General features: G+C 47.6%; 1 protein-coding gene across 1 annotated transcript in view; it reads left to right on the top strand.

Annotated features, from left to right (window-relative positions):
• The first annotated feature begins 5082 nt into the window (after positions 1 to 5082).
• LOC116958143 (endothelial cell-selective adhesion molecule-like) overlaps positions 5083 to 27348 on the top strand; it is a 46581-nt gene continuing 24315 nt past the window's right edge. The window contains exons 1-8 of the mRNA XM_076055837.1: positions 5083 to 5274; positions 8614 to 8693; positions 8898 to 8996; positions 10394 to 10471; positions 16956 to 17098; positions 23414 to 23612; positions 24925 to 25067; positions 26431 to 26632. Coding sequence (XP_075911952.1) covers positions 16961 to 17098; positions 23414 to 23612; positions 24925 to 25067; positions 26431 to 26632 — 682 coding nt within the window. The 5' untranslated portion in view covers positions 5083 to 5274; positions 8614 to 8693; positions 8898 to 8996; positions 10394 to 10471; positions 16956 to 16960. The remainder of the gene's footprint in view (positions 5275 to 8613; positions 8694 to 8897; positions 8997 to 10393; positions 10472 to 16955; positions 17099 to 23413; positions 23613 to 24924; positions 25068 to 26430; positions 26633 to 27348) is intronic.

The raw sequence follows: 27348 nt of genomic DNA, 5'->3' as shown, positions 1-27348 counted from the left end.
TAGAGACCCACAGAGACCCATACTTAGAGACCCATACTCATAGAGACCCATACTCATAGAGACCCATAGAGACCCATACTTAGAGACCCACACAGACCCACAGAGACCCATACTTAGAGACCCATACTCACAGAGACCCATACTCATAGAGACCCACAGAGACCCATACTTAGAGTCCCATACTCATAGAGACCCATACTCAGAGACCCACACAGACCCACAGAGACCTATACTTAGCAACCCATACTCACAGAGACCTATACTTACAGACCCATAGAGACCCACAGACCCATACTTAGAGACCCATACTCATAGAGACACATACTCATAGAGACCCACAGAGACCCATACTTAGAGACCCACAGAGACCCACAGAGACCCATACTCACAGAGACACATACTCAGAGAGACCCATACCCACAGACCCATACTCACAGAGACCCACAGAGACCCATACTCACAGAGACCCATACTCACAGAGACCATACTCACAGAGACCCACAGAGACCCATACTCACAGAGACCCATACTCACAGAGACGCATACTCATAAAGACCCACAGAGACCCATACTTAGAGACCCACACAGACCCACAGGGATCCGTACTAAAACTAAACTAAGTTTATGTTACCAACAGGGCCGAATTAAGATGTTGTAGGCCCCTGAGCTACAGGTACGGTGAGACCCCCGGTAATATTTTCAAAAGCAAAACAAAGTTAAAGAAAAATAGAATAGATTTTTACAAGGCTAACAACAAATACAAAATTCAGCATTGACAAATGAAGCAACTTTTCACTTTAGATTTAAAGCTTTCGTGACTGCAGGGATTCATATTCTTGGTTCTTTCGGTAAAGTCACGTAGAAGGGAAACAATAAAATAATAAAAATATAAAACAATAACATTCTCACAAACTTTTCACTTCATTTCTGGAGGCCCCCACGCCTTGATCCGGCCCTGGTCAACAGGTGTGAGACCCCACTCAGCTGCTGTGTAGATATTTAATAAGGAGCGAGCTGGGACATCACTAATGACAACAGCTCCACCACGTGGCTGATATCATCATCATCACCACGTGGACATTGATAGCAGCAGACAAACTCTCTAAACGTGTGGATCTACGGACTCACAGAGAGCCATAGAGACCCATATAGCCCCATGGACACCCACAGATAACCACATAGACACCCACAGATAACCACATAGACACCCAGAGATAACCACATAGACACCCACAGATAACCACATAGACCCACAGATAACCACATAGACCCACAGAGACCCATAGACACCCACAGATAACCACATAGACACCCAGAGATAACCACATAGACACCCACAGATAGCCACATAGACCCACAGATAACCACATAGACCCACAGATAACCACATAGACCCACAGAAAACCACATAGACCCACAGATAACCACATAGACCCACAGAGACCCATAGACACCCACAGATAACCACATAGACCCACAGATAACAACATAGACCCACAGAGACCCATAGACACCCACATAGACCCATAGACACCCACAGAGACCCATAGACACCCACAGAGACCCATAGACATCCACAGAGACGGAGCTGTGACTTGGGCTAACAACGGTGAGGATTAAACTGTGTGAGTGTGTAAGTATGTGTGTGAGTGCGTAAGTGTGTGTGTGAGTGTGTAAGTGCGTGTAAGTGTGTGGACGTGTGTGTAAGTGTGTGTGTGAGTGAGTGTGTAAGTGTGTGAGTGTGGACGTGTGTGAGTGTGTAAGTGTGTGAGTGTGTGAGTGTGCGAGTGTGTGTGTAAGTGTGTGAGTGAGTGTGTAAGTGTGTGAGTGTGGACGTGTGTGAGTGTGTAAGTGTGTGAGTGTGTAAGTGTGTGTGTGTAAGTGTGTGAGTGTGTAAGTGTGTGAGTGTGTAAGTGTGTGTGTGTAAGTGTGTGAGTGTGTAAGTGTGTGAGTGTGTAAGTGTGTGAGTGTGTGTGTGAGTGTGTGTGTGAGTGGGGGGAGCGGTAGTGTAGCGGTTAGCGCGCTGCGCTATGAACCTGGCGACCCGGGTTCGATTCCCACTCACGGCCAACACCAGTGACGATTATCTGAACCGGTCCCGGGCCTCCCCTAGGTCGACTCAGCTTCAAATGAGTACCTAGTGCGGTGTGTTAACATCGCCACTAGGGAGACAAAGGCGGTCGGGCGTGGTGCTGACCACCCACCCCTCGTGTACCGATCCGGCCTTCATAGGTGCTCGCTAACAGCACTTGCCCCTACAGTCTGTTAAGGCTATATGGGGGATCTTTTATCTTTGTGCGTGTGAGTGTGCGTGTGAGTGTGCGTGTGCGTGTGAGTGTGCGTGTGAGTGTGCGTGTGAGTGTGCGTGTGAGTGTGAGTGTGCGTGTGAGTGTGCGTGTGAGTGTGCGTGTGAGTGTGCGTGTGAGTGTGCGTGTGAGTGTGCGTGTGAGTGTGCGTGTGAGTGTGCGTGTGAGTGTGCGTGTGAGTGTGCGTGTGAGTGTGCGTGTGAGTGTGCGTGTGAGTGTGCGTGTGAGTGTGCGTGTGAGTGTGCGTGTGAGTGTGCGTGTGAGTGTGCGTGTGAGTGTGCGTGTGCGTGTGAGTGTGCGTGTGAGTGTGCGTGTGAGTGTGCGTGTGAGTGTGCGTGTGAGTGTGCGTGTGAGTGTGCGTGTGAGTGTGCGTGTGAGTGTGCGTGTGAGTGTGCGTGTGAGTGTGCGTGTGAGTGTGCGTGTGAGTGTGCGTGTGAGTGTGCGTGTGAGTGTGCGTGTGAGTGTGCGTGTGAGTGTGCGTGTGAGTGTGCGTGTGAGTGTGCGTGTGAGTGTGCGTGTGAGTGTGCGTGTGAGTGTGCGTGTGAGTGTGCGTGTGAGTGTGCGTGTGAGTGTGCGTGTGAGTGTGCGTGTGAGTGTGCGTGTGAGTGTGCGTGTGAGTGTGCGTGTGAGTGTGCGTGTGAGTGTGCGTGTGAGTGTGCGTGTGAGTGTGCGTGTGAGTGTGCGTGTGAGTGTGCGTGTGAGTGTGCGTGTGAGTGTGCGTGTGAGTGTGCGTGTGAGTGTGCGTGTGAGTGTGCGTGTGAGTGTGCGTGTGAGTGTGCGTGTGAGTGTGCGTGTGAGTGTGCGTGTGAGTGTGCGTGTGAGTGTGCGTGTGAGTGTGCGTGTGAGTGTGCGTGTGAGTGTGCGTGTGAGTGTGCGTGTGAGTGTGCGTGTGAGTGTGCGTGTGAGTGTGCGTGTGAGTGTGCGTGTGAGTGTGCGTGTGAGTGTGCGTGTGAGTGTGCGTGTGAGTGTGCGTGTGAGTGTGCGTGTGAGTGTGCGTGTGAGTGTGCGTGTGAGTGTGCGTGTGAGTGTGCGTGTGAGTGTGCGTGTGAGTGTGCGTGTGAGTGTGCGTGTGAGTGTGCGTGTGAGTGTGCGTGTGAGTGTGCGTGTGAGTGTGCGTGTGAGTGTGCGTGTGAGTGTGCGTGTGAGTGTGCGTGTGAGTGTGCGTGTGAGTGTGCGTGTGAGTGTGCGTGTGAGTGTGCGTGTGAGTGTGCGTGTGAGTGTGCGTGTGAGTGTGCGTGTGAGTGTGCGTGTGAGTGTGCGTGTGAGTGTGCGTGTGAGTGTGCGTGTGAGTGTGCGTGTGAGTGTGCGTGTGAGTGTGCGTGTGAGTGTGCGTGTGAGTGTGCGTGTGAGTGTGCGTGTGAGTGTGCGTGTGAGTGTGCGTGTGAGTGTGCGTGTGAGTGTGCGTGTGAGTGTGCGTGTGAGTGTGCGTGTGAGTGTGCGTGTGAGTGTGCGTGTGAGTGTGCGTGTGAGTGTGCGTGTGAGTGTGCGTGTGAGTGTGCGTGTGAGTGTGCGTGTGAGTGTGCGTGTGAGTGTGCGTGTGAGTGTGCGTGTGAGTGTGCGTGTGAGTGTGCGTGTGAGTGTGCGTGTGAGTGTGCGTGTGAGTGTGCGTGTGAGTGTGCGTGTGAGTGTGCGTGTGAGTGTGCGTGTGAGTGTGCGTGTGAGTGTGCGTGTGAGTGTGCGTGTGAGTGTGCGTGTGAGTGTGCGTGTGAGTGTGCGTGTGAGTGTGCGTGTGAGTGTGCGTGTGAGTGTGCGTGTGAGTGTGCGTGTGAGTGTGCGTGTGAGTGTGCGTGTGAGTGTGCGTGTGAGTGTGCGTGTGAGTGTGCGTGTGAGTGTGCGTGTGAGTGTGCGTGTGAGTGTGCGTGTGAGTGTGCGTGTGAGTGTGCGTGTGAGTGTGCGTGTGAGTGTGCGTGTGAGTGTGCGTGTGAGTGTGCGTGTGAGTGTGCGTGTGAGTGTGCGTGTGAGTGTGCGTGTGAGTGTGCGTGTGAGTGTGCGTGTGAGTGTGCGTGTGAGTGTGCGTGTGAGTGTGCGTGTGAGTGTGCGTGTGAGTGTGCGTGTGAGTGTGCGTGTGAGTGTGCGTGTGAGTGTGCGTGTGAGTGTGCGTGTGAGTGTGCGTGTGAGTGTGCGTGTGAGTGTGCGTGTGAGTGTGCGTGTGAGTGTGCGTGTGAGTGTGCGTGTGAGTGTGCGTGTGAGTGTGCGTGTGAGTGTGCGTGTGAGTGTGCGTGTGAGTGTGCGTGTGAGTGTGCGTGTGAGTGTGCGTGTGAGTGTGCGTGTGAGTGTGCGTGTGAGTGTGCGTGTGAGTGTGCGTGTGAGTGTGCGTGTGAGTGTGCGTGTGAGTGTGCGTGTGAGTGTGCGTGTGAGTGTGCGTGTGAGTGCACCCAGCCTGGCACAGGTGCCGTGGTGACGTCACCCTCACTTCGTGGTGTCGGTATGGATGTTGGACTTCTTTCGCACCGTACGTAGCCAACCGTGGCTAATCGCAGTTGCGTGTGAAGGACAACAGTCTCAGCACGCTTTGAGATGCCCAGAAGCGGTGTGTGTGTCTGTAGGTCGACTCAGCCTCAAATGTTCGTAAACATCGCCACTGGGGATACAAAGGCGGCCGGGCGTGGTGGTGCTGGCCACCCCCCCCCCCTCTGCGTGTGCCACAGTGCCGGTAGCCTTCACAGGTGCTCGCTACTACGAACAGCACTTGCCCCTGCAGCCCTGCGAGAGGCTACCTGGGGGGATCTTTGTCTTTGCGCAGGTGAGCGGGTAGAGAGCTCTTTGATCTTTGAACTTTGTGTGGGCGATGGGGAAGTGACGGCGAGTTTCACTTCGCAGCTCTGCCACGGCCTCCCGGGGGCCCGCACGAGTTCGGCTCCCGCTCCTCCTCCTCGTCGTGGCTCGCGGGTGACGATGATCTGAGCCGGTCCCGGTCCCGGGCCCCTGTCCCCGAGGTTGACTCAGCCTCAAATGAGCACCGCCTGCGGTACGTCGCGAGATCAAAGGGGGCCGGACGCGGTGCTTGGCCACTCACTTCCTCGTGTGCCGCAGCGCAGGCCTTGTGGGCGCTACAGGTCAACAACAACGCTTGCACCACCACCACCACACAGCCTGTTGCTGGGAGTGAGACTGGGATCGTGAGTTTGGTATTTCACGCGGCGCGTGCCTGCAAGGTGAGTGAACGAACACGGGCAGGTGGTGAGAGGCGTGCAGTGGCGGTGCTGCGGTGCCCTTCACCCAAGGCCCTAGCCATGGAGTCAACTGTGGGGGGCCCGATCTTCCTGGGGGGGGGGGGGGGGGTCCCAACCCAGAAAAAAAATCTACATTTTAAAACTAAGGGGTGCCTCTGCGGATGTGTATACTTTAACTTTTAACATAGCTATTTCTGTGACCAGTCACAAGCTAATCACTCAGCCATTTCAATGCTAAATTCTATGCTAATTCCTTTGTCAAGGCGCTTTGTTTCCTCTCACACAGCTTAAAGGTCGTGATCTGAACGTGGCTTTTTCACTCCAGCGCTGTCCTACCAGACAGTCTCGTCCCTTCACCTGATGAGGGCCGCTTGTGTTGTGGCCGAAACGTCGTGAGAATATTACTGTGTTATTTTATTTTATCAATTTATTATTTTATTTTCATTCTACGTGACTTTACCGAAAGAACCAAAGAAGATGAATCCTTGCAGTCACGAAAGCTTTAAATCGAAATTTTAAAACTAATTTCCTGCCTAAAATATAAAAAAAATATTCACGAACACGTGGGATGGACTTTTATTTTTTTACAATAATGTCTAATCGTGTATATTGTATCACATTGCTCTGTGTTTACTCTTTTTTACATTTCTTGATTCATTGTATGTAATGGCAGACATTAGGGATTAATAAAGTACAACCATAATGATATAAACATAAATCTATGCGTTGATTTATATGAAGACAAGTCCAGATATTGTGGCCAAGGTTTAGAAAATTGTTGTTTTTTATTTACATAGCATAGCAATTATTTATTTTATAGCAATATATTGGGGGGGGGGGACATTTTGAGCATATTTGAATATTGGGGGGAGATGTGTCCCCCAATATTTAATTACGGCCTTGGTGTCACCAGTTGAGGGACCGGTTGGACTGCGCTCTGTGGTTACCGGTTTTATCGGGAGATTTCATCCCAAATTTCATTAACTCGCTCCGAGATTCAGATCCCATTGAGATTCACTGTCCCTTGTTGATTGAGGTCCTTTATTAACCACCAGCTGAGAGAGCTCCCGTTGAGATTCACTGTCCCATGTGATTGAGGTCCTTTATTTAAGTACCAGCTGAGAGGGCTCCCGTTGAGATTCACTGTCCCTTGTGATTGAGGTCCTTTATTTAACTACCAGCTGAGAGGGTTCCCATTGAGATTCACTGTCCCTTGTTGATTGACGTCCTTTATTTAACTACCAGCTGAGAGAGCTCCCATTGAGATTCATTGTCCCATGTGATTGACGTCCTTTATTTAACTACCAGCTGAGAGAGCTCCCGTTGAGATTCACTGTCCCTTGTGATTGAGGTCCTTTATTTAACTACCAGCTGAGAGATCTCACATTGAGATTCACTGTCCCATGTGATTGAGGTCCTTTATTTAACTACCAGCTGAGAGAGCTCACATTGAGATTCATTGTCCCTTGTGATTGAGGTCCTTTATTTAACTACCAGCTGAGAGAGCTCACATTGAGATTCATTGTCCCTTGTGATTGAGGTCCTTTATTAACCACCAGCTGAGAGAGCTCACATTGAGATTCATTGTCCCTTGTGATTGAGGTCCTTTATTTAACTACCAGCTGAGAGAGCTCCCGTTGAGATTCATTGTCCCATGTGATTGAGGTCCTTTATTTAACTACCAGCTGAGAGAGCTCACATTGAGATTCACTGTCCCTTGTGATTGAGGTCCTTTATTTAACTACCAGCTGAGAGAGCTCCCATTGAGATTCACTGTCCCATGTGATTGAGGTCCTTTATTTAACTACCAGCTGAGAGAGCTCCCATTGAGATTCGCTGTCTCGTGTTGATGAGTCTTCCCCAGTGACGTGCGGTGACGTCAGTGTCTGGGGAGGCACTGGCTCGTGTCAGAGACAGATTCACACACTGAGGGGGCGTGGTGTCACGTGGGGCCTGGCCTCACGGAGGGCGTGGCCTTACCGAGGGGGGCGTGGCCTCACCAAGGGGGGCGTGTTAGACACATCCCCCTCAATCTTGATTTGAAGCTTTCGTGACTGCAGGAATCCAAGCTCTTTGCTTCTGTCGGTAAAGTCCACGTAGGTAGACAAATCAATAGATCACGACGTTTCGATCGCAACACAAGCAATCGTCATCAGGTGAGACAACCACAGCAAGAACAAACCGCTGAGGTAGGCGCGAGATCTGCCGTGGCACGAGGTTATAGTAGTAGGCGGCCTCGCCAGTAGGGGGGGAGAGAGAAGGAGGGGAAGCAGGCGGGGCAGAACGCGGGTCACTGGAGTCAAGTGGACGTCGTGATTCATTATCTTTATACCTACTGGACGTCCCCCTCAGTGAGGCAGATGTGATAGCTGCCTCACTGAGGAGGCGTGGCCTCACTAAGGGGCGTGGCCTCATTGAGGGGGGCGTGTTAGACACGTCCCCCTCAGTGAGGCAGATGTGACAGCTGCCTCACTGAGGGGGCGTGGCCTCACTGAGGGGGGCGTGTTAGACACGTCCCCCTCAGTGAGGCAGATGTGACAGCTGCCTCACTGAGGGGGCGTGGCCTCACTGAGGGGGGCGTGTTAGACATGTCCCCCTCAGTGAGGCAGATGTGATAGCTGCCTCACTGAGGGGGGCGTTGCCTCACCGAGGGGGCGTGGCCTTACCGAGGGGGCGTGTCCTCACTGATGGGGGCGTGTTAGACACGTCCCCCTCGGTGAGGCAGATGTGATAGCTGCCTCCCCTGGTGCTTTTTCATTGCAGTTTCATGACGAGACCAGCGAGCCTAAATATCTTTAAACACAAACGTGAAATAAGTTACCTGGAGTATGGAAGGCGAGGACATGAAATGAAGGGGTCTACAAACATTACATTGGTGACATGCTGAGATAGTAACAGGCACGCGCTTATTGCCCGCGCTCCATCCAGTTACTGAGGGGTTGCGCAATCAGAGGGGAGGCTGAGCGCGTCACTGCCTCACCTCTCGTCTCTTTCTGTATTTGCAGCGGAGCGCCGCAAATTTGGCGATTTTGACCCTGAAAATGATTGGAGTCGTACAGGAATGGCATTTATAACACAGATCAGTGGAAAAGTATTCATATTTCTTTTATTTGATTTTTTACTTTTCGTAACAGCTGTTTCCATTGGAGTTTGGCAGGTGAGGCTCTGCCTCCCCTTGCCTCCCCTCACCGCACGTCCCTGGTCTTGCCGCACGGTGAGGTGGGGAGATTTGTGACCCTTCCAAACGAAGGCATTCATTTGTAAATCGTTGGTAACTTAATAATAGGGTTTTCCTCCTTTTTTCTGGCAACAAAACTGGAACCTTTTGCTGCCAGAAAAAAGGGGGAAAACCCAAATTATTATATTTTGTTACTGGCAAAGGAGGTCTAATGACGTTGGTAACTTGTTCATTTTACAGAATTCCTGTCCTCCGTTCGTGAAGGAATCGCCCCGACTCCTCCACTCGGAACAACAAAAGCAACAACAATATTAACAATATTCGTACTATTATTAATTGGTAAGTAGCACCACCGCCACCGCCACCACCACCACCACCACGTGTAGGCTGTTGTACTCTTTGGTTCTCTCGGTAAAGTCACAGAGGTAGAAATCCTGCCCAACCCGTCCAGTGGTACGGTGCGAACGAAATTCAACATGCATACATTAGCACAGGTGGCTACGTACGGTGTGAAAGAATTTCGATTTAAAGCTTTCGTGACTGCAATGATTCATCTTCTTTGGTTCTTTCGGTAAAGTCACCACGTAGAATGAGAATAAAATAATAAATTGATAAAATAAAATAACACAATAATATTTTATTTTATCAATTTATTATTTAATTCTCATTCTACATGACTTTACCGAAAGAACCAAAGAAGGTGTGAAAGAATTTCAACACATACATTAGCACAGGTGGCTACATACGGTGTGAAAGAATTTCAACACATACATTAGCACAGGTGGCTACGTACGGTGTGAAAGAATTTCAACATGCGTACATAGATACAGCAACGAGCAGGACAGTACAAGGCCGGCTATGATGCTTGCCTTCATCAACTCACATTGACCAGAATGGTGAAGTATGTCACTTGGCCATCAGGAGCCGACATGTCGTGATGAGGCGCTCATCCAGCAGTGGATTGACGAGAGGGGCGTAGGGGCACAACGGAGGCTCAGTAATGCCTCCCTGTGCTGAATCAAACACACGCACGCATTGTGCGCTATAACGACAGTCGGTGATACGATCTCTCTCCACTTTGCACGCATTCGTGAAAGCATCTTCCACAGAAGCATCTCGACGTGATCTAAACACGAAACTAAACTATTGTTATTCCACCAGGTAAGGCCCACTGAGATATGTAGACTTAACCACAAGTGACAGCTCAAGAAAGTGGCTGATCGTCATCATCATCATCATCATCACGTGGAAATGTAAAGCAGCCAAATACTCTAAAGGCGTGATGTTGATTCGAAATGCGGAGGTAAAAACCGGAGGATCCAGAGTAAAATCCACGAGACCACGGGGAAAACACGAAATCTCCAAATATACAACAGGCGTCAGGGTTGGGATCGAACCCACGACCTCCTGTATACCATGCGAGGTAGTTAACATCTAGCCACCGTGGTGTTAGGGCTGGGATTGAACCCACGACCTCCTGTATACCAGGCGAGGTAGTTAACATCTCCTAGCCACCATGGTGTTAGGGCTGGGATTGAGCCCACGACCTCCTGTATACCAGGCGAGGTAGTTAACATCTCCTCACCACCGTAGCACCCCTAATGCAACCGTCATCAATGTAACGTTCTTACCCCGTGGCCCTACTGGATCAACTGTGAAATAGAGCTTCATAGCTCATCGGATTCCTCCATTATCAATAAATAAATTCTGATTCTGAGATTCTGATTTATCCGCAGGAACGGTGTTTGCTGACAGCACGGGAGTTGGGAATGGCTCGGAGTCCGGAGTGCAGCACCAAGGAAGAACACCACGTGGTGAGTTCAATAGCAGGTCGTGGTCAACTCGAATTCATCACCACCACCACCATCGCCATCATGACCATAACCACCATCACCACCATCATCGTCACCACCATCGTCACCACCACCAACAACATCATCACCACCACCATCTTCATCATTGCACCACCATTATCATCACCACAACCACCATCATCATCACCACCACCATCATAATCACCACCATCATCATTATCACAACCACCATCATCACCATCATCACCACCATCATAATCACCACCATCATTATCATAACCACCATCATCACCATCATCACCACCATCATAATCACCACCATCATTATTATCACAACCACCATCATCACCATCATTACCACTACGACCATCATCACCACCACCATCATGACCATCATCACCACCATCGTCATCATCACCACTTTCATGACCACAATCATCATTACCACGGTCATCATCACCACCATCATCACTACCACTACTATCAGCATCATCATCACAATCATCATTACCACCTTCATCATCGTCACCACCACCAAAACCATCATCATCTTACTCTTTGGTTCTTTCGGTAAAGCCACGTGGGTAGAAAAGTAAAATAAAATATCACGACATTTCGATCGCAACACAAACGATCATCATCAGGTGAAAGCAACATCCAGTAGTAGAAGTGCTGAACCAGGAAGAACACAGCGAGAGAGCTGCCACAACAAGGGGGTTATTTATGTGTGAGGGGGGTGTAGCCCAAGGGCAAGCAAGCGGGGTCCGAGATGGAATGGATTTCCATCCCCGCACGCAAGCACATCAGCTGTGTTAATGGGGGAGATTAGGGAGAGAGAGATTAGGGAGAGAGATTAGCGTGTCAAGTAAATGAGCTTCCGTCGCTTCGTAAGAGCACCGTCGCCGCACATGCGCACGGCAGCAGTGTTAATGGGAGATTAGCACCATGTTAATGGGAGAGATTAGGGAGAGAGATTAGGGGGATTAACAAGTTAATGTCACGTCTATGTGTAACACAAGCTGTGGCCAGGCCTGCGCTGTGAGAGGCAAGCTCGTCAATGCAAGAAAACCACTGCAACGGTGGCCGTGCCAGTGACACACACAGCCCATCACACAGCAAGAACCATCGATACATCGAGGTTAAGGGAGCAGAGGTGGCCATGTTAGTGAGACCCCAGCCCGTTAATGCAAAGGCATCCAACAGGGCAATGCAACTCAGAGAATCGGAGAGAACAGCCAAACGGCAGGAAGGATGGAAGCATCACAACGAGTTATGACTTTACCTGGTTAATAACGTCCTGCCAATGATTGCTCAGCTTATACCCATCTTCTCGGTTGAAATTGTCTCTGTGTTTATATATCTGGATGACTTCATGGACAAATCTTTGATGGTAGCCCGAAGGTTTGCAGAGTACTTTGGTCTCGGAAAAAAACAATATCATGCGAGCCCATCGTGTGATGGACTCAGCCACAGCAGAGGTATTGGTTCTGCCGTGTTTCACTAACATGGCCACCTCTGCTCCCTTAGCCTCGATGTATCGATGGTTCTGGCTGTGTGATGGGCTATGTGTCTCACTGGCACGGCCACCGTTGCAGTGGTTCTCTTGCATTGACGCGCTTGCTTCTCACAGCGCAGGCCTGGCCACAGCTTGTGTTACACATAGACATGACATTAACTTGCTAATCCCCCTCATCTCTCTCCCTAAAGTCTCCCATTAACATGGTGCTAATCTCCCATTTACACTGCTGATGTGCGTATGTGCGGCGACGGTGCTCTTACGCAGCGACGGAAGCTCATTTACTTTGACACGCTAATCTGTCTCCCTAATCTCTCTCTCCCTAATCTCCCCCATTAACACAGCTGATGTGCTTGCATGCAGGGATGGCAATCCATTCCAGCTAGGACCACACTTGCTTGCCCTTGGGCTACACCCCCCTCAGACATAAATAACCCCCTTGTTGTGGCAGCTCTCTCGCTGTGTTCTTCTTGGTTCACCAGTTCTGCTGCTGGATGTTGTTTTGCCTGAGGACAATCGCTTGTGTTGCGATCGAAACGTCGTGATATATTATTTAATTAAATTTTTCTAGCTATGTGACTTTACCGAAAGAACTAAAGAGTATGGATTCCTGCAGTCACGAAAGCTTCAAATCAACACCATCATCTTCATCACCATCATCATCATCACCTTCATCATCATCACTAGTATATCGTTTATTGTTAAATTTTCATCACAGTTCCTATGATCACTGTTACATTGTTTTTATATCTTTATTTTGGTGATATTCGAAACCATATGGTTAAGCCAGGTTTGTTTGTTGAAGTACGGAGTTAGCCTGATAACTTGATCTAAATTTCGATTTAAAGCTTTCGTGACTTCAGGGACTTCTTGGTCCTTTCGGTAAAGTCACGTAGAATGGAAATAAAATAATAAAAATAAAACATAATAAAATAAAATTCTCACGACATTTCGGCCACAACATAAGTAGCCTTCTTCAGGTGAAGGAACAGAACTGTCGGGACGACAGCTCTTCATTGAAGCGCTGTCAATGAATGACAGTGCTTCATTTAAGCGCTATCGTTCACAAGTAGCCTTCTTCAGGTGAAGGAACAGAACTGTGTTGTGGCCGAAACGTCGTTAGAATTTAATTTTATTATGTTTTATTTTTATTATTTTATTTACATTCTACGTGACTTTACCGAAAGAGCCAAGAAGTTGATCTAAATTGTCTCACGGTTGTTATTGTGTCGACTTGTGTCCCATTGGGATTTTTGCACACAGAGTTGATATACAGTGCTTTTTTCTGGAAGATTTTCCTGGATGTTTCTGTCGCGCATCGGCACTCTAAGATGTTCTTTGTTTATGTTTTTGTTTGTTGCAGTTGCACCCGAGTCAAGAGCCTCATGGCTCACAGGGCTATACCTAATAAATGAAACTGAAAAACTGAAAAAAACTATTTTCTGGGCAGTGACAAAAGATATGGACCGCCTGAGAAAGCTAATTTAGTGATCTAACAAAAGTAATGCTCAACTAACAACCGTAGTAGCATTAAATAACCGTTTCATTTTTCGTAAAAGCAATCCATTACTTAACTACCAAGAGGTGACATCTAACAATCTCTCTCATTAACCTGACATCGCTATTGTAACTAACTATAACTCCTTGGTTCTTTCGGTAAAGTCACGTAGAAATAGAAAATAAGAAATTACATAATATCATCCGACGTTTCGATTGCAAAGCAAGCAATCATCATCAGGTACAAATGAAAGAGAAACAAACCTAGTAAACCTAGTAAACTATTTCTACGTGACTTTACCGAAAGAACCAAAGAATAATTCCTGCAGTCACGAAAGCGTCAAATCAAGTTTAACTACAACTCGTTTCGCCTGACAATGAATGCCAGATTCACGAGTGCATTGCTCTCCAAGGCGGTCACCACAGTGAGTGCACAAAATCCCCTCCACATCAACGTTGGTGCAGCGCCTCGATTCTCGCTCCGAGAATGACGAAAAAATCGTCCCGACTGCCATGCAACATGAACTCTCTGTAGCAGAATAGATGGGAACGTACTGCCCTCTACTGCCTGAGTCGTGACGTAGCCAACACGGTGGCGTGTAGCCTAGCACAGTAATGTCGTCTAGGCGCGAATATTGCAACTCACTACTCTACGGGATGTCTGGAAAAAAACATTTGCAAACTGCAGCGTGGACAAAACTGTCTGGCACGCGTCGTGACGGGTACTGCAAGATGGGGCCGTGTCTGTCGAGTGCTTGCCGAGCTGCATTGCCGAACTCGTTCATTCTAAAGGTCGCACTTGTGGGGGCTACCATCCCCCGCCATCACTGAATTGTCGGGGCCGTTGCCCACCGACTCCCCCGTTCCATTCATACCGCTACCTCCCCGGCTGCTCTGTCGGGTCCAGACCACCGACCCCTAATGCCTCGCCCCCCTCTACCTCTGCCTGGGATGTCGACCGCGTTTGCGTAGCTTAATTGGCGGCTCGTGCGCTCTGCGCTCGCGATGCGCTACCCTGTTCAACGGCGGCGTGTCGCGGTGAGCGCGCTCGCAAAGTAAAACCCCGTCCTGCACGGGAACAAACAGGCGCGGCGCGCCCCCGTGGGATTCCCTCCCACCCACGCTCCACGCGCTTAAGCAAAAACAAACGCGCCGCGATTACTTTGCTCCGATTTAACGGGCTGTTTACACAGCCGCGTATTCGCGCACGCCAGGCGCTTAATTCGCTATTAGACAATAGCGCGAGTGCGCGACCACCACCCCGTCACACAGGCGCGCGAGTGCAAAGCGCTACTGTAGGCTATTGCTACTGTAGGCTATTGCTACTGTAGGCTATTGCTACTGTAGGCTATTGCTACTGTAGGCTATTGCACAGGTACGCGAGCGCTGGGCACCACCGAAGATATTCGTGTAGGTACGCGCGCGCTGAACGATACTGTAAACGATCGTACAGGTACGGACACTAAGCACGTTCTACTCCCTTATTCGCTGCAAACAGCCGCGTATGCGCGCGAACACAAAACACTCTGTACACACTCGTACCGATATGCGAACACCAAACACTCCGTCTCCCTCCTCGCACTCGCAGTGACCACGACACAGCTTTATCCTATTAGTGGTTTTATTCCCCGCGAGTATTGAACTAGACTGTGTGTGTCAGTACGGACCAGCAGGACAGGTCTAACCTATCTCGCTACTGCCTGATACTTAATGGACCTGTCTGCCCTCTATTTTCTCTCCAAATTTCGTCCCTTTGTCTTACCTCTCTCCCTCGTACTTACGGTCCGACCTCGCAGCGATGGAGGTCGCGGATAGACGATGCTGTAAACAGAATCTGGCTGTTCTCTGCCCCGTCTCACGGACGTGCGAGTAACAGTCAGGTGACGGCTCCCCGATCCCTCCCTCCTGTTGATCTCCAGTCAAATAATAAATGGCCCCATGCTTCCCCAAAGCGTCCATTTTTATCCTCCTTTCAAAGCCCCCGCACCGCCCATCCGCGGTGCATCACGGGTCAGGCCGTTAATCCGCGGTGCGTCATGGGTAGGGCCGTTAATCCGCGGTGCATCATGGGTAGAGACGCTAGCCCGCGGTGCACCATGGGTAGAGACGCTTAACCCACGCTGCCCCGCTCCCCACCTGTCTGCTGGTCCGTGTGTGTCTTGAGCATCTCCTCACTGCGGTTCTCAGTGAGTTCGCCGTGGTCATTTAATTCTAAGTTAAGCCACGGCGCCGCAGTGCCATTTGGCCTGGGGGCTGGTGGGTGCCTGCCAATTCCCTGACCCTGAGAAACCGTGGAGCACCCCCACGAGGGGGCCTCTCGGGTAAAAACTCAGGGCAGGTGCCCCCCTCCCCTCCCCATGAGGCCCTACTTGAGTGTGTGTGTGTTTAGGTGGGGGGGGGGGGGTGGCGGGGGAAGTGCTGTGACGGGAGCCGGGTGGCTTCTCGGTCGCAGCAGCACAGCGACGGGCCCGGTTTCGACGGAGCGGCTTCGCTGTTGTGGCACCACACACTCATTACACGCAAAGTTCTTGCCACAAATGAACCACAGTACCACCTTGTTGAGATCGTCAAGGAGCATGAACCATCGTCACGTGATCTCTGGTTATCCTCCCAGCGGCTTTTGGCTCGCCATCGGTCACTGCGCCACGCGCTCTCAGATGCGCTTCAGCGACCGTCTGGAATGCACTGCCTTCCGGTGTTAGGAAGCTGCTGAGCTGTGCACTTTTACATCATCTGAATTGACAAACTAACTTCTTTATAACTGCTTTCTTGTGTTTAGTTTGTTGTCGTTTCCTCGCACCTCCGATTAGCACAGTTGATCTACGTATGGTGCGAAAGAAGTTCAACACACACACACACATGGACCAGAGGTCACTTCATGGGATGTCAGAGGTAGTTGTGTGATATCTATTTCTGTGGTCCATACTCTTAACACGAAAGGTCGCGCTGCACTTTGAGGGATCCAATGGATTCTGCATCTCATGACATGTTGCCACTATAAGGGTCACAAATATCTGGGTTCAATGCCTGGCTATGAATCTCATCAACACCGATGTCCAATTGCCATCAGAACGTGATACAGCTGCTCACTCCCAGATATAAACGCTCTGAAAGTGCATTGTCTTTGTAATGTTCGCCTTTAGGCATTAGCTGGTCTGACACTGGTGAGACTAGGCCATAGAGAAGCCTGTCCTATGGAGTAGAACAATCAGTTTCAAAGACAATGCCATGTAACATCATAGTTACATTATTATTAAAGACAATTCATATATTATCAGAGCCACATCTGTTTGCATGTTCACCACAAGTACTGTGCGTGGTCAATGCGATACTTAATGTCATTAAAAAGGTTTCTATTCGGCGTTTGAACATCTTAACACACCTCCTGTTCTATTACCAGAAAGGGTAAAACCTATTCTCATTTTCTATACGAGATGTACTAAAGTGGGCGCTGTGTTGTTGTTTCCTTAGAATTTATGGTCGTCACCCCAGGGAAAATGAACGCCGTAGCAGGCAGCAAGATTCTCCTGCCATCCTCCTACACCTGTACAATCAGCGGCGTTACCCACACGCTGGTGGAGTGGTTCAGAAGGGATGGACGTGAAGAAGAGAGGGTGAGTTACAAATCTCTATATCATATTAAGACATCTAAATGTGGGAAACCTTGCCTAACGCGGCTTTTTTCGAAAGCGTCGGTTTGTCGGAACACGGTGGGTGATCCATAATCGAGGTTGTTTTGGATTAGTTCGCTTAAATATATAAATGTGTCTTCAAACCTGCCACCAACCGACACAGATAATAGTAAGGTTTGTCACCTAAACAGAACGTGCCAGTTCGTTACGAGTACAGCACACCGGTGTGTTGCAGAGCATAGCCACAACATTTACAATCTGAGTACGACGTTTCGCCAGTAATTACAACTTGCTTCATCAGGCGACAGCCAGATTTGTAGATGTGATGGCATCACCTGTGAGCACTTCTTGAGTGATGGGGGGTGATTAATGAATGCATATAAATGAGAATGGGTTATTTATATGGTAGTCAACGTAATCTCTGCATAGTTTGAGGAACGGCAGTGAAAACAACAGCTTCATCCACTTAATTCGGAGTTTCTCCAATTTTCTGGTTTGAAGAAAAGTATCCTCCCCATAGAGGTTAGTCAGTTTAACATGCAGGCTTTCATGACCAACATCATCGTGAGTGCCGTGGTGATGGGATTAGTAATGGAGACCGGGGTTTTGTGTTGAGGCGATATTGAAAACCAAAAAATCGTACACACACAACAGGAAGAAGAAAACCTGATGATGCAGGCATTGATGAGAAGGAAACGAGCGCTATTTGGACACATCTGCAGGATGGACAACAACAGGAAAATTCAAAGTCACGTCGTTCAGAAACATGGAAGGAACCGGAAAGAGAGGAACACCTGATGGAGAATGGCTTGATGAGGACATAAGAAGAGATTGGTGCCAGAAAGACGTGGCCACTATTTAAGCAGATTGGCACGACAAGACAGAGCGAAGTGGAACTGAATGATAAAATGTGCAGTTGACACCTTAAGGGCCATCTGCCCATAGATCGCGATGATGATGATGGCACACAAGACATGAAGAGCAACTCAGCATCTGTTAGTACAATAACAAGGGCAGAAATCGTGCATAATTAGTTATAGCAAACAGGGAGGGGGTGATCGTTTAGGACTCAGGAAGGCAACCAGAGCTGTCTCACGAGGTCTGTTACTTTTTCGAAGGCGGTTTTGCCGAACCCGGCATTTCTCAGAAATGTTTGGCGAGGTCTGCGTGCACTGAGCTAAGGGGTGCGGTGCCCCAGTGTAATATTAGTGAACACCTATTTAATTCTCAGAAAGGGTAAAACCTATTCTTATTTTGCATACTTTTGTAGGGGACTAATTTAGAGAAACGTTAAGGATTCAATAAATAGAACGGGCCAGGTGGCTAAACATGTGGAGAGTAAAGCACTGTCTAATTAAGGGCAGGGAGAGAGGAGATATGAAAGGGGAGCGTTGCGAACAGTCGGGCGCTTGCATGGGGTGAAGACGAGTTGGTGGCTCCACAGGGGCAGTACTCGTAGGAGAGATGTGAACCTCCCACACACGAAAACAAAGATCTACCTTCATCTTCAAGAGCGTCCTGTTGGAGCTTCTTTACAATTTGATAATGGCAAAAAGGTCCTGTAGATCTAACTGCTCAAACCCGAGCTATAAATCCTCTGATACTTGCATCGTCTTTGTACTGTTCACCTTTTGGCGTTGTTCTCTGGTCTAAAACCAGTGGTAAACAAGGCCATGCAGATGGCTGTCTCTGGTGTAGGCCAATCAGTGTCAAAGACTGTAAGTGTTTATCAGAGCACTAGCAGGAAGTACCCAATTTTGGTCTTCTATTTAAAAACACAACATATATACACAAATACTAAGATATCATAAACGCCCGGCATTCTGTTTGTCTGTCCATTTGTCCGTCAACTAAACTTTAACAAACTTTCAGTAGTCCTGAATCAAAAAGTTTCAGAAAGTGGGGGTAAAGAGTTGATCTAAATGGTTTCCAATAATTGTCGACCCTCGCCTAATTTTATTTTTCCCCTCCCCCCACCCAATTTTTATTCTTTATTTTGTAGGCATATATACAGTGAGGGAAAAAAGCATTTGATCCCCTGCTGATTTTGTACGTTTGCCCACTGACAAAGAAATGATCAGTCTATAATTTTAATGGTAGGTTTATTTGAACAGTGAGAGACAGAATAACAACAACAAAATCCAGAAAAACGCATGTCAAAAATGTTATAAATTGATTTGCATTTTAATGAGGGAAATAAGTATTTTACCCCTCTGCAAAACATGACTTAGTACTTGGTGGCAAAACCCTTGTTGGCAATCACAGAGGTCAGACGTTTCTTGTAGTTTGCCACCAGGTTTGCACACATCTCAGGAGGGATTTTGTCCCACTCCTCTTTGCAGATCTTCTCCAAGTCATTAATGTTTCGAGGCTGACGTTTGGCAACTTGAACCTTCAGCTCCCTCCACAGATTGTATATGGGATTAAGGTCTGGAGACTGGCTAGGCCATTCCAGGACCTTAATGTGCTTCTTCTTGAGCCACTCCTTTGTTGCCTTGGCCGTGTGTTTTGGATCATTGTCATGCTGGAATACCCATTCACGACCGATTTTCAATGCCCAAGATTTGACACTACATGGCCCCGTCCATCGTCCTTTTGATGCGGTGAAGTTGTCCTGTCCCCTTAGCAGGAAAACACCCCCAAAGCATAATGTTTCCACCTCCATGTTTGACGGTGGGGATGGTGTTCTTGGGGTCAAAGGCAGCATTCCTCCTCCTCCAAACACGGCGAGTTGAGTTGATGCCAAAGAGCTCCATTTTGGTATCATCTGACCACAACATTTTCACCCAGTTGTCCTCTGAATCATTCAGATGTTCATTGGCAAACTTCAGACGGGCATGTATATGTGCTTTCTTGAGCAGGGGGACCTTGCGGGCGCTGGAGGATTTCAGTCCTTCACGGCGTAGTGTGTTACCAATTGTTTTCTTGATGACTATGGTCCCAGCTGCCTTGAGATCATTGACAAGATCTTCCCATGTAGTTCTGGGCTGATCCCTCACCGTTCTCATGATCATTGCAATTCCACGAGGTGAGATCTTGAATGGAGCCCCAGGCCGAGGGAGATTGACAGTTCTTTTTTGTTTCTTCCATTTGCGAATAATCGCACCAACTGTTGTCACCTTCTCACCAAACTGCTTGGCAATGGTCTTGTAGCCCATTCCAGCCTTGTGTAGGTCTACAATCTTGTCCCTGACATCCTTGGAGAGCTCTTTGGCCTTGACCATGGTGGAGAGTTTGGAATCTGATTGATTGATTGCTTCTGTGGACAGGTGTCTTTTTTACAGGTAACAAGCTGAGATTAGGAGCACTCCCTTTAAGAGTGTGCTCCTAATCTCAGCTCGTTACCTGTATAAAAGACATCTGGGAGCCAGAAATCTTTCTGATTGAGAGGGGGTCAAATATTTATTTCCCTCATTAAAATGCGAACCAATTTATAACATTTTTGAAATGCGTTTTTTCTGGATTTTTGTTGTTGTATTCTGTCTCTCACTATTCAAATAAACCTACTATTAAAGTTATATACTGATCATTTCTTTGTCAGTGGGCAAACGTACAAAATCAGCAGGGGATCAATTATTTTTTTCCCTCACTGTAGCTACACACCCTACATACAACTGCATCAGTAGTATCCAGTGACTCTACAGTAGTATCTAGTGAATATAGTAGTATCTACTGACTATATTAGTATCTAGTGACTCTATAGTAGCAATTGCACACATTAGGGTGGGTGGGGGAGAACAGGACATCACGCTGCTCTGTCGTTTCCTCAGCCTGTGCTGCAGCAGTAACTGTGCAGACTCTGGCTTGTCTTGATGCACGCTGCTCTGTAGTTTTCTCAGCTCGTGCTGCTGAGGTGCCTTCGTTGTTTGTTTGATGTTGGGACAGCCGCTGCCTCTCCACTGTTTGTTTTGCTTGCCACAGCGCCGCTCTCTTTGTGTTTGTTTTTGTCTTGGAGAGGCTTAATTTTTTTCTTTTCAGGATTTTTAACGCGACAAACCTCCCTCCCGTTGTCGCTCAGAAAGTGTGTTTGCATTGCTAGGGACAACCTCGTGGAACCTTCCCAATGGTTCCTGAACATCTTCTCCGACTCCGCCCGTCACCTTTGGCCCAGATATTATCCCCGCTAAGGATTGGATGCCGATTACGGTACCCAATAGTGCCCGTACAGTTACCCTCTGGCACCCACTAGATGGCGCTCTCTCATTACATATGTAAATGTTTCGTTTGCATGTTTTGCCACAAAGACGTGTGGTTAATGCAGATTTGATTCCTTGCAAAAGGTATCTATTTGGTGTTTGAATATCTTAACACCTCCTGTTTTATTGCTCGAAAGGGTAACACATTTTTCATACTTTGATACTGGCAAAAAGGTCCCATAGATTTAACCAATTATTTCAATTAATACATACTTGTTTCCCTATTCATAGTAATTTATCTCGATCATGAGAGTATATTTAAAAACATTTACCAATGAAATAAAAATGACATCACTTGAACCATGTACATGCAGTCATCAACTTACAAACATCCAACTTACGAACGGGTCACAGGAACTAATTCTATTCGTAAGTTGAGGACTGCCCTATAGTGCGCTACAGCTACTGCTGTATCTGTATCTGCTCACGTTCATTCTAGGACTCTAGGCATACGTAGCCAGTGGTGAAGGGTGCGTGGGTGATCCAAAACCCCATCTCAAAATATTATCTCCCAGGGTTATTTTAATATACATTTTGGTAGACAATGCAATTAGTATGCGTGTGCTGGTAGACTGTTTGATATGTACAAAAGCTATGATGTCACATGACATTGTGATGTCATAACGTCCGCATATATTACTGCGAATGTATAGCTCGTATTCAGGTCTCGTGTATGTATGTACGTTGAACTTATTTCGCACGATACGTAGCCAACCCTGCTAACTCTACATCTTACCACCTCCTGTATTTTCATTCCGGTGAAAGGCGTCCAACATATGACAAAGACATTCTTATTCATTCTAGGCGCGAACTCCGGTTATCATCGCAGCGGCTTTTGGCTGGTATCACATGCTGTGGCCATCTGGAACCCTCTACATTCCATTCCAAATATTAGGAAGCCACTGGAGCTACGCACTTTTAAATCATCATCTAGATTGAAAACTCGTTTCTTTAAAACTGATGTGTTTAGTTTGTCCTTCCCCGCACCTCCGATTAGCACGGTTGGCTATGTATTGTGCCAAAGAAGTTCTACATACATACAACATACAACATACATACAACATACATGCAACATGCATACAACATACATACAACATGCATACAACATGCATACAACATACATACATACATCATGCTTACAACATACATACAACATACATATGTAGTGCCGTGAATTTACTCGGACGACAACCGTCTCTTTTTCTGCCGTCACTTTTATTACATCGTTCTGTACACACAGTAATTCTCTCCGTGCTCCGCCAACTCGGACACTCCGATTTACTTCAGCATCGTCCGTGGATCCCCTTCCACACACAGTGTTTCTTCGCCTATCTCTTCCCACACAGTGACTTCCCTTCCACACACAGTGGTTCGTCTTCTATCTCCTCACACACAGTATCGCCGCTATCTCTTCACACGCAGTGACTTCCCTTCCACACACAGTGGTTCTTCTTCTATCTATTCACACACAGTATCCTGTCTGTCTATTCACACACAGTGACTTCTATCTATTCACACACAGTGACTCCATCTATCTATTCACACACAGTGACTCTATCTATCTCCGCTAACGCTGACTCTCCCTATCGCTATTTACTGTCTTTGGGGTCCGGCTCTCTATCTATTCTTCCCTAACATTTCCAGCTGTCTTCTTCGTATCTCTTCACCTCTCGCCAACAACTGCCCAGCAACAACTCTCCAACAACAACTCCCCAGCAACAACTCCTCTCCGTTCAAACCACCTCGCGTTTTATCCCCTCTCGCATTAGCCTTAATTAATTGCTACGTGGCTCGGTGGCCGTTTTCCGCCAGCTCGCACCTGTCCCCTTCATCAGACATCCAGACGCCACCACTTAACGCTAACAGCCTCTCGACCAATCACAGCTCTCGTGCCAACGATTCCCTTAATTACTTCGGGTTGTTTACGCCACCTGCGACTCGACCACCTGTTCGACCTCATGTGACCCGTTCTCCTTGTCTGTCTGTATGTACTGTGTATGGCCAATTCCTATGCATATTATTTACTCCACTACACATACAACATACATACAACATACATACATTTTTTATCTGTGCATGCTCTCGTTTTTGTTGACCACAGATTTATCAATACCCCAATGGAGATATACAATGGCCTTTACAGGCCACCTGGCTGGGTGATGTGTCCAAGTGCGACGCCTCCATCACCGTCAGTGACATCCAAACCCACGACTCTGGGCGATATCGCTGTGAGGTCACGGTGTATCCACAAAACATCCACGACATTGGGTATCTACAGCTGAATGTCACCAGTCCATCAGGTTTGTGTTATTTCCTTCAAACGTCGTCTACATTACCACCCACAACTCTATCATCTATCCTATAGACCTGATATAAAACTCAACATGCACACTTTAGAGCCATGGGCCCAGTGCCACGGTGAACTGGGTTCAACCCCTGGCTACGATCTCGTCACCACCAATGTACATCAGAACCTTTGACTGCTCCTCACCGACATTTATGCGATCTTAAAACAACTTCGCATAGAAGGTGACTCAAAGGTCAGAGTGCTGAGCTAGCGCCACTCAGAAGCATGGGGTCAAGTGCAGACATTTGCCTGTGAGTTAACCGAGTCCTAAGTTGAGTCAGTTGATAGACTAAGCTTCCCCCTTTCTGCAATTCTGCACTTAATTGACGAAATTGAAACTGAGAATTAAAACATATCTAGTTCATTGTCACGTGATAAGCGCTGTTCCATGTGGAAGAGCAATTTGGGAAAGTCCTGCTCCCAACTGTGTGTGAGCGAGATTTTACAATTAATGTGAATATTAGTGACGGGACACAGGGATAACATTTGCTAAAAAAATATAGAGCAAAAACCCTTGCTGAACGCGGTTTCATCTAACGCTTGTTTTGGATTTAGACGGTTGTGGCTGATGAGGTTTGTGTTCCACACAAGGGGGTGATATTTCGGTGAAACGCAGTTTGTTGCTGCTAACATTTTCGTATCTGCATTAAAAAAGGTAGTGTGAATCGATGTATTTACCGTGCATGTCTGTGTGTACTTGTGGGTTTGTTTTTGTGTGATAATGTAATGCACTCAAAACGCACTGCAGCAGCACAACGTAAATGTTCACACATTACAGCATGATTCTAGTTATTGAGAATGTTAGTCATACGGACGACTGGATGGTGAATCATTAATGTTCAAGTGAGAGTGTTAGTGGCGAGCGTAGGGTGTGAGTGCTGTGGTGCAGGTAGAATGGAGACGGGGGTTTTGTGTTGCGTTGAAATGGACAAAGAGTGTACACACACACAAGACGTGAGAACGACTCAACATCCATTAGTACAATAACGAGGGCGGGCATCTTGTAGTATTAGTTCAACAAAGAGGGAGCGGGGAATCATTTTGAAGGCAGGAAGGCAACCTGAGTTTTCCCACGAGGTCTGTTTTGTGTCCAACAAAGTTTTTCCCAACATGGCATTTTCCAGGAACGTAACCCCGCCGCGTTCGACGAGGTCTGCCTGTTCTGTACTTTTAAAACGCATTGTTACTGGCAAATGTTTCGCGTTTATACATTTATATTAGATAAGAAAATATATTAATGTGGGCATTGTGTGTGGTTTCCGTAGAACTCGTGGTTGTGACCCCAGATAAAATGAACGCCATGGCAGGCACTACATTTCTGCTGCCCTGTGTCTACACCTGCACAATCAGCGGCGTTACCTACACGCTGGTGGAGTGGTTCAGGATCATAGACGGGCGAGAAGAGAGGGTGAGTTACTCCTCTGTCCGTTCTGTGCGCCATTTGCCACTAAATTGCAGCAAGTGCAAGCGTGGAATTGATAAGTCTTGTTAGTAAACCTGGTCACATGACCCTTGAGCATTTAAAATAACCAATGCAGATGAACAGGTTTGGTATTCATAGTCTTAGTTTTTTCAGTAAAGTCACGTTATTGCTCTTCCATATGGAACAGCGCTTATCACGTGACAATGAACTAGATATGTTTTAATTCTCAGAGTTTCAATTTCGTCAATTAAGTGCAGAATTGCAGAAAGGGGGAAGCTTAGTCCATCAACTGACTCGACTTTAGGTCTCGGTTAACTCGCAGGCAAATGTCTGGACTTGACCCCATGCTTTTGAATGGCGCTAACTCAGCACTCTGACCTCTGAGTCACCTTCTATGCGAAGTTGTTTTAAGACTGCGTAAATGTCGGTGAGGAGCAGTCAAAGGTTCTGATGTACATTGGTGGTAAGAAAATACAATACAAAAAATTAGAAAATAATAAAAGCAAAAAACCCATGACGTTTCGATCGCAACACAAGCGGTCTTTATCAGGCGGTTGAAGACCGCCTGATGAAGACCGCCTGATGAAGACCGCCTGATGAAGACCGCCTGAAGAAGACCGCTTGTGGTGCGATCGAAACGTCCAGAGGCAGAGCCAGGATTTTCAGGTAGGGGGGGCAACCCCTCTAGCAATGAAAAATGATAGAGGAGTTGTTAGTAAATAAGGAGTTGTTAGTAAGGAGTTGTTAGTAAATAAGGAGTTGTTAGTAAGTAAGGAGTTGTTAGTGAGTAAGGAGTTGTTAGTAAGGAGTTGTTAGTGAGTAAGGAGTTGTTAGTGAGTAAGGAGTTGTTAGTGAGTAAGGAGTTGTTAGTAAGGACTTGTTAGTAAGGACTTGTTAGTGAGTAAGGACTTGTTAGTAAGTAAGGACTTGTTAGTAAGTAAGGACTTGTTAGTAAGTAAGTGGTTAGTAAGTAAGAACTTGTACCCGGGCGCTTCTGCAGCCATCGATCGAGGGTCGAATTTGAACCATGTGTGATCGGCATCGCGCTCGCTGAAGGTGTTTGCCTTCAGGGAAGTCGTGTACCGTATACGCAACTGTGCACAATTCTGAGTCACTTAGAACCACTTTGCCGTTACTTATTGCCAATTTTGGACTCAGACTATTGTCCTATCATCTCATATGCTACACAGTGGGGGTCACAAAATGCCGATTTATTACTAATAAACCCCAATGATCCGATCAAAATTAAGGATTTCTAATCATTCTCGGGTTTTATCTGAACGAATTTTATACTGAAACAATATAACGCATTTGATCTCTGTGTTGCTTTCACCTTTATTGACCACAGATTTATCAATGCCTCGATGGAAGGAGCAGCCACTGGCCTTTACAGGCCACCTGGATGGGTAATGTGTCCACGTGCGACGTCTCCATCACCGTCAGCGACATCCAGACCCACGACTCTGGGCAATATCGCTGTGAGGTCTCGGTGTATCCACAAAGCATCCAAGACATTGGGTATCTACAGCTGAACATCTACCCACAAACAGGTTGGTATCACGTCCTTTATAGGTCTGTCCTACCACTCACTACTCCCATCATCTCAATACCACCCGACAAATCCACGTTTTGCCTTTCGTGTTTGGTTTGTTGTCCTTCCCCCGCACCTTCGTGCCGGGCTACGTACGGTGTGAAAAGAGTTCAACACGAATATGTACATGTGACAGAACCATGCACCTAGAACCATGGTCATCTCCTGCCTGTGACTCTTCACTTTCAGTGTCCAATTAGCAAACAATCCGGATGTCAAGTAGCGTGAGTTTGTCATCTTAGCCTGGTCACCTGGGCACCTTTGCAAAACAGATGTTTATTCTCAACGGATTATCCAGGTGAAATTATTCAATAAATAAAAAAATACTACGCAAACATCATAACATTATATTTGGTTATCTGACGTTGCACTTAATTTGGCTAATTCCAAGCTCTTGGCAGTTAAACCAGGCAAAGCTCGTCTAACGCGGGGGTTACGTTCCGGGAAAATGGCGCGTTGGGCTAAACCGCGTTCGGCAAATAAAATACCTAACGGGAAAACTATGGTTGCGTTCCTGGGTTCAAAATTATCACCCCCTTCCTCTTTGTTTTACAAATTCTAAATAATTTGGGTGCTTGTTTTTGTACTTAAGGATGCTGAGTCGCTCTCCATTTCTTGTGTGTGTGTGCACTCTTTAGTTTTCACTATCGCCTCAACACAAAATCCCCATTTCCA

This window comes from Petromyzon marinus, chromosome 73, assembly GCF_048934315.1.
Source record: "Petromyzon marinus isolate PM22_M1 ecotype Great Lakes invasive population chromosome 73, UKy_Petmar_22M1.pri1.0, whole genome shotgun sequence".
NCBI classification, from domain to species: domain Eukaryota; kingdom Metazoa; phylum Chordata; class Hyperoartia; order Petromyzontiformes; family Petromyzontidae; genus Petromyzon; species Petromyzon marinus.
The sequence above is the reverse complement of the archived record's forward strand: the minus strand, read 5'-3'. Positions and strand labels throughout refer to the sequence as shown.